A 13,501-nucleotide genomic window follows, 5' to 3' on the forward strand; every position below is an offset into this window, starting at 1 on the left:
GTTAGGGTCCAACGCACAAAGGCACATTTAGGACCACTCTAAATCTGGTTCTGCAATTCTTGGGTTTAGTGGAGCAAATCAAACTTGCCATTACTGACTCATATTCTGATCAATGTTCAGGTTCTTTTGTTTAAAACCGCAGCACCTAAAGAAGCTGATAAATCTAAAACATTACTAGAGCTAAGCTAAGATACATCGTTCACAGTGTAGACTTATTGGAACAAGGTCAGTTGACTGAAATGTAACCAGACACCATTTAAGCACCTTATTAAACACATTTATTAAATTTCTTAGAACAGGATGAAAAGGGAAAAATGAAAGTGGGAAATAAAAGTACATAAACATTACAAACAAAGGTGAAAGTACTGCTCTTTACAAACACGTTATTGTGTTTTACACATTTCTTCCTGTTTTGGAGACTTTGGCCACCACTCGTTTTTGTCCGTGTCCACAGTAACATCTGTAAATACACAAGACAAACACCACCAAATGAAAAACAAATACTGAAGCATTAATAGGAATTTTAGAAATATTATTATATTTATTCTAAAGATCTGTTTTTGTGCAGAGGCTAGTGACATTTACAGTCCTACCCAGTGATGTCACACTCCTCCACTTATTTACAGATAGCTGTAATGTACAGCTGTTGTTCACTAACAGCTTGCTAACTCGCTGCTCTTAAAAGACTTCAAACATGCCATTAGCAGGTGAAGATACATGGTGCATCTCTAAAACGCTGCAATGTTGTTAATGATGGTTTTCAATAATTTTTTTCCATGCAAAAAAAAAAAAAAAAGTGTACCCAACTCATGTTCATAAATAAAGCACCTGCCTGAAGTGGAGGTTTGAAATTCTGTTAATGGTTTCCTCATTATGTACTGTTGCCTTCATTAACATAGTACTGCATGTTGCCACGTGACTGTGACATGGCAACATCATGGAGGAAAAGTCGAGCACCGAGCTGACAGCCCAACTTGAGCAGTTTGTTTGGACACGTTTCTGCCTTTAATAAAGACGACAGCAAACAAAAAAGAAGAAAACTCAAATATAATTTTTCCTTTTTTCTTGGGAAAAGTTGTAGAAGTAGTACACATAAATACACAACTGGTGTTACACAAAGCCACTGAGTCACCACAAAACCCACTAAAGTGCAGCTGTAAGAGTTACTATACTGGTCACAGGGAGCTGGGTCTCCTAATGCATGTGTCTCTGACAAGGCTGATTTTTGCTGGTTACAAATACAAAAACTGCATCTCTACTATGGAATACTTTAAAATATAGAGTTCTATAATGTTTTAAAACACTTCAATTTTTTTCTGATGTTCAGCTGAAAATAATAACATTATTTTATCATCAGATGTCCTTCCATCAAAATTTGGGTTATAATAACAAGCTTCAGATGCATCGTCAGAGTCCAAGTCTCTCCTTGTCGTTGTGCTCAGTGAACGTGTTCACTTTGAGCACAAACATGTTCAGTGACATAGTCCACTGATAAATACACCCAGGTCTTTCTTCAAATGACTGACTTAACATTAGCAACCGTTAACTTTTAAGGGGACATGTCAGACACATTCTGTACTAACAGAAGATGGAGCTAAACATGTTTTAAAACTAAGCACAGACAGTGCTACAGCAGGGCTCATGAGCTTTTATGTGTGTAGTATTTCATACTCCCTTTAATATGGTGTCAGGAGAGTCATGACAGCTGTCACAGCTGATTTTTATAAGGTACTTATAGTAAAATAACAGGAGTAGCGCTATTCCTTCTGCTATTATTTGGGATTTATTCTCAAATGAAAGGGACCAGACCCCGCTGAACAAGGCGGCCATGGCAGAAGAACATGTTACTGTGATTGTGGTTCTAAGAAGACCGGTGAAGTGCCATTAACCCGTGCTTCTGTTAGTATACCCCAGGTGACTGAACCCTACATCCCCACATGTTGTATGTTGTTACCCTGTTCTGGAGCTCCTGTTTCAGGAACACGGGAAACCTCTGACAAAACAAACGGCCAACATCTTTATGATATTCTGAAGCTTTTGAAAGAATGTGACAAAGTAGCCTACGCTGCAGTTTACCTGGAATGGTTCCAAGGCTCGAGTTGTCGAAGAACTGCTTGGGACAGTTTCGGGACAGTGTCTCAGAGCTTCCGCCCACATCAAAGAATCTGCTTTTGGGGGATTCGAGGAGAGAGGCCTTTGGCGAATCCAGCAGCTTTCTGGGTGACTCCAAACCCTTCCTGGGAGTGTCCAGGAGCTTCTTGGCAGGTATCAAAAACTTTTTAGGTGAGCTCAGCAGGTTGGAGGAGTCAGAGGTCATGGGAAAGCCCCTCTTGGTGGGAGTGCTAGGTGACTGAAGCTTGTCCTCTTCCACTTTGTTCCTCACCTTTAGTTTGATGGCTCTGTTCTTCCACTTGGTAATCTCAGCCTGCTGACTAGCAACCACACTGATGAGAAAGGAAGTCGGTGATTAGAGCTCGACTTCAATTTTTATGTCACAAAGTGATAACTATGGAATGTGATCTGTGTTTGTGGAGTGAGCGTTCAAACCAAACCACCATCAGGACAGCAACGGGCTTCATATGAATGACAGTTTGTCTAAATATCTGATCAGATCTTAATCCTAGTGACACAACAACTTGTATTGTTGTCTTGGGAGACAATAGCACTGTCCATCAACTGGAAATAATTTGATGACTATTAATGTTGCTAAACCAGTTTCAGAGGATAACTGTACGGCAAAACCAATTAGAAAGAAACAGAAGAGAAAACCTAAAATAACACAAAAAACAACAACAAAAATCCCAGAAATGTGAGAGATTGAGACACAGTTTGTAACATTGTTCACTCTTAAAGAAATGCTTAATCAGCAAAAAAAAAAAAAAAAAAAAATGCATATGAACTTGAGTGTCATCCCATTTTTAATCCATAGGGTTTGATATGATGCCAGGCGAGCCTTTTCAGTTCTTGCCTGCCATTAAAGATGCAAGAAGCTGCTGCAGTATTCTCCTAAAGGGTGGGCACGATCATACACGTGTCTTCAGCCCACGCGACGGCCACGTACAACGCACCAAGTTACAAAAATAAAGAGGTGCACGATCGGCTGATGCGCCACAAAGAAGGATGTGATATGTGATATCTTCAAATTAGCTTTTAATGCTGCAGTTATGTTAATATAAATCATCTTGTTGTATAAATAAATAAAATGCAAAAGGTGGCGATGTGCTTTACACTACTGCAACCAATGTTTTTGGATTGTGCTTGTTTATCTATGGCTTGGATGCAGCTGCTCAGCCATGGAAACCCATGAAGCTCTCTATGCACTGTTCTTTCAAGCTGATCTGAAGGTCACATGAAGTTTGGTCTACCACTTTATGGCAGAGTTGATGTTGTTCCCCATTTTTGTGTCAATACCAGCGACCCATTGTTTCACAAATGTTTGTAGAAGCTGTCTGCATGCTTGGATGCTTGATTCTATACACCTTTGGCCATGGAAATGACTGAACACCTGAATTCAGTGATTTGGATGGGCGAGTACAGCACAGTGCAGGTATAGATGATATTGATGGAGCAATACAGGGACATCATATGCATAGACAGTGCCGAAGTAAATATGGAAAGTAGCGTTTTAGATTCAAGATCTTATACCAGTTCAATGTTTCCCTGTTTGAGGGAGTTGATCTACAAATGTTACTCCTTTACCACAAAAAAAGAAAAGAAAAGTGTCTTATTGGAACAAATGGAGATTTACACTCAAACAGATCTGATATCCTTTCACTGTAAAATAATAAAAACTCTGAACTTCAACATGCATTTAAAATGGGTCAGTCAGCTTTAAGCTAATTAAAGATGATTGAAGGTTAATAATGCTATTATATTGAATTTTAATGCTGCTTCCAAACTTTCAGACTTTTAACAAACAGGCAGCAGTGCTTTTGTATTTTTACAGTTCACCACCAAATTTCCAATCATTATAATGTAGGATTCCTCAGTGAGTGTTACTGTATGTCAGATTTACAAATGACCTGCTGCGTGTGCTAAAGAAGGCATTGCAACGTATGCAGATGGTATTACAATCTGCCGATAGAGAAGAGAAATTAAGAAAACACAGCAAGAGGAATTGCTGTTAATCACTCAGTGGGTTTCTGAGTCAAAGAGGGGGCTAAAATGTTTGATGTTGTAGCCGACCAAACACTGTTACAGTCAACTCAAATCAATAACAGTTGCTAAGACGGGCATTTCAGTCATAATGTCCATGATAGCTGGAAGAAGAGCCACAGTAACACAAGCTGTGTGTAGAATGTTAATGATTCCACAGCAGTAAAAACATCACTCAAAGTGTTTTCTACTTTAAACACACGTTGCGATCGTATTGGTTGCAAAGACAGTCCTGATGCTGTTACCTTTCCAGTTCTGTGATTTTCATGTGAAGCTGGCTGACTTCCTTCTCCAGCTTAGATTTCTCCATCAGAATACTGCTGCTGATCACAGAACTCCTGGGGTTGGTCAGTCTGGCATGAAGGTCCTTACCCTGCAAGACTGATTCCAACATGATTCCATCATTTAAACATGCTCCTCTTTCAATGGCTACACCTGAATTAGTTATTCATCTGTCAGATTTCTTTGTTTGTTAGCAGATATACATGCACAGCGCTGACACTTACACGACTCTTCTCCCTCCTGTTGGGATTTTCTCAGAGTCTCTTTAAGCTTCCTCAGTAACTCTTCTTTTTCCTCCAACAGTGTGTTCATCGCCTGGATCCTGGAAGACAGAATGCCGGTCATTAGAGTCAGCAGTCCTGCAGCAGGCCACAGGTCTTGACACCACTGACCCTGAAAACCACACTGGAGAAAAACTAACAAACAAAAGTGTAAGAACAAATTCAATAGCTCTTTACTCTCGTTGGTGTTCGTCAGATGCTGAGCTGAGCTTCATCTCCAACTGCAACAGCTTGGTCTGAAGCTTCTCCAGCTCAGCCACACTGGGTGATGATTTTTTCTGAACCAAGAAGGACAAAGATCATCGTACCAGCTACTCATTCGTCAGTTAACCAAAATGAAGTGCAGCTGCGCTGTTAAATGAACCCAACATACCTCAGATTCTCGAATTTTGCTCTTCAGAGCTTGTATAGAGTTCTCTTTCTCTTCAACTAGTGCACGGTTGTCCTGCAGCTCAGTCTGCAGGAGTTGTGTTGCCTCTTTGTGGTTGGAAACTTTGGCGTCAGCTTTGATGCGTGCCTCCTCCAGCTGCTCATTTTGAATATGCAGAGCCTGAAAGTGAAACACATTCTTCATTATCGTCTGTGGCTCTCAACTTCACCAAAACAAACAGTGCATTGGTCGGGGACTAGTTTGGGTGGTGAATGAATCCACCATTGGATGCTCTGATTTCTAGTAGCAAGCTGGTGTCTATAAGCGTGTGTGTGAGAGTGACTGTGTTTTCATGGTAATGAAGGAACACATCACCCAGTACTAACTGATGTTTCAACTGCTTTGAACAAGAGAAGGAAAGAAATAAGAAACCGTGTAGCAAACACACTTTCACTTTTTCCTCTGCGTGTTTCAGCTGAGAAGCTAGCTGCTGGGTTTCCTTCAGCAGAGCTGCGACTGTCAGAAGCGCTCCCTCCTCCAGCGCCTGCAGCAAAGTGGAACTTTTGCTTTTCGCCTCCCTAAGGTGAGACTCGGCCTCAGCCTCCAGCTGTTTTAGCTCTTCAAACGGACCCTTCTGCTCATCAGTGATACTCTGTGGGAGGTAGGTGGAAAAAAGAGCAATGCGGTAAATATGATTTAAAAGATTCCTTCTAATCCTAACTAACCAATCCACAAAGCAGTCTGTGACATGCATCTAGATTAAGAGCCAATCATTTGATTCATTCTGAGAGCTGGAATTATCCATTCAGAGAAATCTTTGTCAAGCATGTCAACTGACCTGCAGAAGACATTTCTTGCTTTGTATCCTCGCCGTTCTGCGGTCAGACTCTGGCTCCAGGATGCTGTCCAGCCCACTGAAGCTAATTGGCTGGTTGGTGATCAGGACCTGCAGCTGCTTATTGAACTTGAATCGTTCTTGAATCTCACCCTTCAGCTCATGGAGATAGGAGGTCATGTGCTCCCAGAGCTTGTCCAAAATGCTGCTCATTTTCTACAAAATCAGCAGAGTCACCATAAAGTACCAGTGATGGAGAAGTGGATGCACATGAACAGGAGGCAGTAAAATCAAATCTGTCTCCAGCTTCAACAAGTAACAACCTGTGTTGCAAGACTGACAATACAGCTGCTGCCTGCTTGTTATACACCACGTGACTAATAATGATAAAGTAGACACCAGAAAAGTACAGTCTTCTTCTCCAACTTGTCAGAAGCTGGTTTCTTTGAATGGGACAGAGAGAGCGTCCAAGTGTTTCAGGGGGCAGGGCAGAAGGCTCACCTCCATGTAAAGTTGCCTCCTGTCCAGCAGCTCAGGCAGTCTCTGCTCCCACAGTGTGTCAAAGCCCTCGACTTGAACAGAGTGGCTGGGCGCCTGCGCTCTGCATAGAAGCACATCCTGCAGCCGTCTCTCCTCGAAAACGGCCAAGTTGTTTTTCACCAGCTCCTCAAAAATGTTCCTGTAGCCAAGTGCCTTCACACGCAGCAGCTCCTGTGGGAAAAGGACCAGAGATGACTTCATTCAAAGACCAGCACATTTAGGACATTTTGTAGTACAGTCAAACTACAGCCAGTTACTTGAATTTTCTTGAGATTTTCATCAGTTGACTGTCCCAGCTGAAAAACTGCATCATAGGCATCCTTGGTGGCCTTGGGAAGAGGATGCTTCAGGGAACGCCGCTCCCTCAGGCCCTTGTCCTGAGTTATATTGTCATAACTACAACAAGTGTCTATGAATTGCTGGAACCTTTTGAAGGACTCCTAAAATGACAAGAACCAGGTAGCATCAGAGTTATGATCACACTGCATGCTAGAAAGACATTTGAGCTGCAGAGCAGTCAATGAAGCCGTTACCTCAAGCTGTCTGGTGGAGTCTTGCAGTCGTGACGACAGCAGCTCCTTAGCCCCACTGGTGCTCGGCTCTGACCTGCTGAGCTGCTCTCTGAGAGCAGAGATGGTTGCGTTCGCTTCGCTGAGCAACTGGAAATAAAAATAAAAATCACAGTCAGCATTTAGCAATCCTAAACTTTATGCCAGCGATTTATTCTTGCGTGTAATTGACATTCCAGCTTTTCATCTGCGTAGAAGCTCTCTATTAAAGAATGTCACTTCTGACAAGCTAGCCAAAATATGAGATTCCCTCCAGTCCACCTAAATATAGTGCCTTTCTACTTTACCTGATCTCTGATGAATGCATTCACACACGTTCACACCAGTCAATCCGAGTCGGGAATAATGGAAAGGGGCATTATTACTGCAGCCCACTAGGGGCCTCAGTTCACAATTTGGGAACCACTGTTTTACAGCAATACTGAACAGAGCACCGTGTTTGTGTCCCTGCTATACAAGACAGGAAGTATCAGCACTCTCCAACTCAGTCCTCAGCTTTTAATCATAAATGGACTGGTGCTTACATCACACGTCTCAGTAACCCGCACACTATGTTCAGTGTCTTGCCCAAGGAAAATTCGGCATGCAGATTAGAGGAGCCGTGGACTGCATTATCATAATCCAAAATTACGGTTCTAAAAAGAGGAAACAAATGAGAGCAAAGACTCACCTGCTGCACTGCATCTGCTTCACTTTCAGCCTGAGCGCGTCTTTCTGTGTGCATTTCAACTTGCTCTTTAAGCTGCAGTATCTGACAAAAACAGCAGGTTGAGGTGTGAGCATGCAACACAGCTAACAACAGTGCTAACTGGGATGGAACCCATTTAGACCAATGGAAAAGTTTTTGAAAGTGGGGCTCATCCATGTTTAGAAAAATTGTCAAAAACCACCAGCTGGAGGAGCAAAAACCGAGAGCACTAAGTAAATCTACATGCACTTCTTCCTTGTTGGCAAGGCTGCAGAGGTTAGGATACAATTATGCAGGGAATGCCGACGTGCATTTGTAACAATAAATGTGTGTTAGTGGCAGGTGGTCAGGCTAGCTTCCCCAGAGCTTTCATACTAATGTAAGCATCCACAGTCGAAACAAGCAGAAAATGACTGGGACCTACGTCTTGTTGCAGCTTGGCTTCTTGCTCTCCTCTCTCAGGCTGCTGCTGCATGTTCAGCTGTTCCAGCTGACTCAGCTTGTCCTGGATGGCTGAGATCTGCAGATGAATGAGAAAATGTGATCAAGTTTCCAAGCTGCTCTTCCTGTTCTCGGTCACTTTAGAATAGCACTAATTTACCATCTCCACCCTGTCCTCCAGCTCTGCTTGGAGCTGCTGCTTCTCCTGCCTCAGACCCCCCAGGATCTCCTGCAGCTCGTCTCTCTCCTCGCTGACAGACGTCACTCTGCACATCAGCTTCTCCATCTCCTCTGTGGAAGTCTGAGTGCTGAGCTCCTTCTCAGACAGCAGCCGTGCTCCTTCCGCTTCAGCCATTTTTAATGCATCGGTCAGAGTCCTTATCTGTAAAAGACACGATTGGCTTTTTCACTTAAATGAAATTTCATTGATGTTTACAAAAGCAAGATAAGACATGAACCTGCTGATTTAAAGAACACAGGCAGATCAATGACCCTGTCTTTCTGCACAAACAGCTCCTCTTGCACTGAGGACACCCTAAAACTAAATGTCATTAACATGAGAAAATCCAAACAGACTACAACAAGTCCATGAGACAGAAACGCAGCTAACGTTGCAGTACAACACCTCCCAGTGAAAACTAGGATCTACGGAAGCTAGAAGACCGACTGAGAACCTCCTGAGGTCAGAAAGTATTGTATTGCTGTTAGCAGCGTGGAATAAGACAGGGACACGTTCGTCACCAGTATTATTCCTTACGGTCGCATGGATGAGTGGAAGGACAGAAAGACATCAATCCAGTGGACAAGGTGAATACCAGCAAGTCTTACAGTAATAAACAAATACATGAAGTACAGTAGAAAGCTACTATTGGACTGCTACACCTGTATCAGTCCTGGGAGAATCACTACACTTAATATGTAGATGGATCAGTGAAACTAACAGTACGGAGTCTGAAAATCTGATGAAGCTAAAAAACACCAAAGATGTTGTTTTCTCTGAAGGAGGACATTCTCCTCATCACTGTGCATGTGTTGAATTTACTTCTTCATCACAGTTGATGTGGACAGTAATATGTGTCTATATAACACACATCACTGTGCAGAAAAGAGGCTTCATATTGTACCATAAAGACAGCCGCTATCAACATGCAATTGGCAAAGGACAGAAGGAAAAACTTCCTTTTAACAGGAAGAAACCTCCAGCAGAAGCAGGCTGAGCGAGGGGCGACCATCTACTGCCACTTGTTTGGTGGTAAGGGGAAGAGAAGGAGAGAAGAAAAGCTGGAGCTGTCAATCAGACCTCAGACTGCAGTGTCTCCACCCTGTCATCCAGCTCTGCTTGGAGCTGCTGCTTCTCCTGCCTCAGACCCTCCAGGATCTCCTGTAGCTCGTCTCTCTCCTCGCTGACAGACGTCACTCTGCACAGCAGCTTCTCCATCTCCTCTGTGGAGGTCTGAGTGCTGAGCTCCTTCTCAGACAGCAGCCGTGCTCCTTCCGCTTCAGCCATTTTCAATGCATCGGTCAGAGTCCTTATCTGTAAAAGACACGATTGGCTTTTTCACTTAAATGAAATCTTATAGATATTTAAGAAGCAAGACAAAAAGACATGAACTTGCTGATCTAAAGAACACAGGCAGATCAGTGACCCTGTCTTTCTGCACAAACACAACAAGTCCATGAGACAGAAACGCAGCTAACGTTGCAGTACAACACCTCCCAGTGAAAACTAGGATCTACGGATGCTAGAAGACCGACTGAGAACCTCCTGAGGTCAGAAAGTATTGTATTGCTGTTAGCAGCGTGGAATAAGACAGGGACACGTTCGTCACCAGTATTATTCCTTACGGTCACATGGATGGTTGGAAGGACAGAAAGCCCTACACCTGTATCAGTCCTGGGAGAATCACTACACTTAATATATAGATGGATAAGTGAAACTAACAGTACAGAGTCTGATAATCTGATGAAGTTAAAAACACAGAAAAGATCTTGTTTTCTCTGAAGGAGGATGTTTTTATGGGCTCAAATTGTGGTTATAAACATTTTGTACTTGTAAATCAAATGCTTAGTTGTGAACTGAGTTTTGCAACCTTGTAAACCAAAATATCCCAAAATTTTATGTTTGTGCATCTATAGATGAGAATTTGTGTGTGTTTGTAAAAAATATTTACACAAGTTAGAAATTGTTTTTGTTAAGGTCAGGTTACAGATACAAAGGAAAAAACTACATGTAAAACTCTATGCTCAACTTCCCTGGCTGTGTGTGCGTTTCAACTTATGAGTATGAATTTAGACCCAGTTTTTCTTCCTTTCAGCTAATTGGTCAATGTCATGTCAATCACAAATTTAACAATCCAGTCAGAGAACAGATGGGTTTGGCTGTTGCTGGGGCGCTTTACTGAGCTCCAGGTCCTGGAAGGGGAATACAGTTAAAAGCTGGAGGATCTCTATATGAATATCCCATAAGGCTCATACAAGGTAGGTCCCTTAACTTTCAGTAGCTGTTGAAAGGATGAAGTTGTGGTGTACCAGTGGTTAGAAATACTATTATTACTTTAGTACTACTTTAACGCAAAGTCAGGGCTGACCAGGGACCATTGCTGCAAGTCACACTGCGCAGCATTAAGGCCCTTTGACAACGGACGCGGCAGCTAAGGATCCAAAATTTGTTGCACTGGCCGCTGCACTGTTGTTTTTTGCACCTGTTCTAAGTGTACTAGATGCGCCTGCTCCTTGTCGTTTCAAAGCATGGATCTCTCTGACTTTATATCCTCTACAAGAGTTTGTGTTGTATTATCTTTAAATGTTTAATAAAAACATGTATTGCACATTCACAACGAAGAAAGCTTTGTAACTATCCCGACCAGTGAAGAGTGTGTCATTTCCACAATACAGCTTTCCCACTGAAGTCCACAGAGCTGTTGAAAAGGCTCTGGAGGTACACAGAATATTTTCATTCATGGTGATGAAGGAAAACGCTGGCACGTGAAAGGGCATTTACCCTTCCAGGACCTGATGTAAAGCAGTAAAGCACCCCACTAACAGCCAAACTCATCTGTTCTCTGATTGGATTGTTAAGTTTGTGATTTACATGACATTGCCCAATCAGCTGAAAGGAGGAAAAATTAGGTCAAAATTCGTACTTGTAAGTTGAAACTCACACACAGCCAAGGAAGTTGAGTGCAGAGTTTTACACATACTTTTTTTCTTTGTATTTGTAACCAGACCTTAACAAAAATAAATAAATAAATTTTGTTAAAATTTCCTTTTAACAGGAAGAAAGCAGAAGCAGGCTGAGGGAGGGGCGACCAAGGGGTGAGGGGAAAAGAAGAGAAGAAAAGCTGGAGCTGTCAATCAGACCTCAGACTGCAGCATCTCCACCCTGTCCTCCAGCTCTGCTTGGAGCTGCTGCTTCTCCTGCCTCAGACCCTCCAAGATCTCCTGCAGCTCGTCTCTCTCCTCGCTGACAGACGTCACTCTGCACAGCAGCTTCTCCATCTCCTCTGTGGAGGTCTGAGTGCTGAGCTCCTTCTCAGACAGCAGCCGTGCTCCTTCCGCTTCAGCCATTTTCAATGCATCGGTCAGAGTCCTTATCTGTAAAAGACACGATTGGCTTTTTCACTTAAATGAAATGTCAATGATATTTACAGAAGCCAGATAAGACATGAACCTGCTGATTTAAAGAACACAGGCAGATCAATGACCCTGTCTTTCTGCACAAACAGCTCCTCTTGCACTGAGGACACCCTAAAACTAAATGTCATTAACATGAGAAAATCCAAACAGACTACAACAAGTCCATGAGACAGAAACGCAGCTAACATTGCAGTACAACACCTCCCAGTGAAAACTAGGATCTACGGAAGCTAGAAGACCGACTGAGAACCTCCTGAGGTCAGAAAGTATTGTATTGCTGTTAGCAGCGTGGAATAAGACAGGGACACGTTCGTCACCAGTATTATTCCTTACGGTCGCATGGATGAGTGGAAGGACAGAAAGACATCAATCCAGTGGACAAGGTGAATACCAGCGAGTCTTACAGTAATAAACAAATACATGAAGTACAGTAGAGAGCTACTATTGGACTGCTACACCTGTATCAGTCCTGGGAGAATCACTACACTTAATATGTAGATGGATCAGTGAAACTAACAGTACGGAGTCTGAAAATCTGATGAAGCTAAAAAACACCAAAGATGTTGTTTTTCTATTTTCCTCATCACTGTGCATGTGTTGAATTTACTTCTTCATCAGAGTTGATGTGGACAGTAATATGTGTCTATATAACACACATCACTGTGCAGAAAAGAGGCTTCATATTGTACCATAAAGACAGCCGCTATCAACATGCAATTGGCAAAGGACAGAAGGAAAAACTTCCTTTTAACAGGAAGAAACCTCCAGCAGAAGCAGGCTGAGCGAGGGGCGACCATCTACTGCCACTTGTTTGGTGGTAAGGGGAAGAGAAGGAGAGAAGAAAAGCTGGAGCTGTCAATCAGACCTCAGACTGCAGTGTCTCTGCCCGGAGCTGCTGCTTCTCCTGCCTCAGACCCTCCAGGATCTCCTGCAGCTCGTCTCTCTCCTCGCTGACAGACGTCACTCTACACATCAGCTTCTCCATCTCCTCTGTGGAGGTCTGAGTGCTGAGCTCCTTCTCAGACAGCAGACTGTCTCTCTCTGCTCTCACACTCTCCAGCTCCTCAGTCAGTCTCTGAATCTGTGCAGAAACACACAAAGGTTAGTCCAAACTGTGACTTTAAACAGTGAAAGACATGAAAATGGTGGCTGAATGTAAGAAAGGGATGCACACAGTAAAACTGCTGTCTGTACACATGTTAGATTAAAGCAAGTATAGAAAAATAGTCCTGCCTGGTCTGTGAGCTCTTGTAACTGGAGGGTATTTCCTGCATCTTTGCCACTGCTCGGTCTGCTCTCCACATCTGCCTTTTCACTCTTCAGCAGGTTGATCTCATCTTGTAGGACTCTGATGTTCTCCTGAGAAACCCTCAGCTCTTCCTGGTTCTCAGTCATCTGAAAGGTTTTACCCACCATGACTGCGCAAGTCGACTCTGATAGTTTCAGCAATGCTACGATTATTCCATACACAGAGAATATTTTTTTTCTCTCACTGATGAATTCAAAAACCTCTGTAAAACATTGACTAGAAATGCACGCGAGGACTCAACGCACGGAACAGGCCACGTGTGACACGTGCAGGGAGGTGCAGGTTACAAATAAAGGGTTTTATTAATGGGTTTGCGGTTATGCCGTAGCTATGGTATAATTTCTTTCTTTGTACAAGATTCCTAGACTTTTTGCCACGAATAACTGATGTTTTAA

At 42.9% G+C, this 13,501-nt stretch overlaps 1 protein-coding gene and 1 long non-coding RNA gene across 2 annotated transcripts in view; one reads left to right on the forward strand and one right to left on the reverse strand.

Moving 5' to 3' along the window:
- The window catches only part of LOC146502667 (uncharacterized), a 264,594-nt gene that overhangs the window by 198,242 nt on the left and 52,851 nt on the right, over positions 1-13,501 (forward strand). The window lies entirely within an intron of this gene.
- cenpe (centromere protein E) overlaps positions 228-13,501 on the reverse strand; it is a 29,248-nt gene continuing 15,974 nt past the window's right edge. The window contains 18 exon segments of the mRNA XM_085133050.1: positions 228-460; positions 2,077-2,444; positions 4,401-4,536; positions 4,662-4,759; positions 4,896-4,996; positions 5,092-5,268; positions 5,537-5,740; positions 5,927-6,139; positions 6,425-6,634; positions 6,721-6,903; positions 6,997-7,122; positions 7,703-7,783; positions 8,145-8,240; positions 8,322-8,543; positions 9,462-9,695; positions 11,522-11,755; positions 12,663-12,878; positions 13,031-13,192. Coding sequence (XP_084989176.1) covers positions 384-460; positions 2,077-2,444; positions 4,401-4,536; positions 4,662-4,759; positions 4,896-4,996; positions 5,092-5,268; positions 5,537-5,740; positions 5,927-6,139; positions 6,425-6,634; positions 6,721-6,903; positions 6,997-7,122; positions 7,703-7,783; positions 8,145-8,240; positions 8,322-8,543; positions 9,462-9,695; positions 11,522-11,755; positions 12,663-12,878; positions 13,031-13,192 — 3,138 coding nt within the window. The 3' untranslated portion in view covers positions 228-383.

This window comes from Neolamprologus multifasciatus, chromosome 15 (genome assembly GCF_963576455.1).
Source record: "Neolamprologus multifasciatus chromosome 15, fNeoMul1.2, whole genome shotgun sequence".
Lineage (NCBI taxonomy): Eukaryota > Metazoa > Chordata > Actinopteri > Cichliformes > Cichlidae > Neolamprologus > Neolamprologus multifasciatus.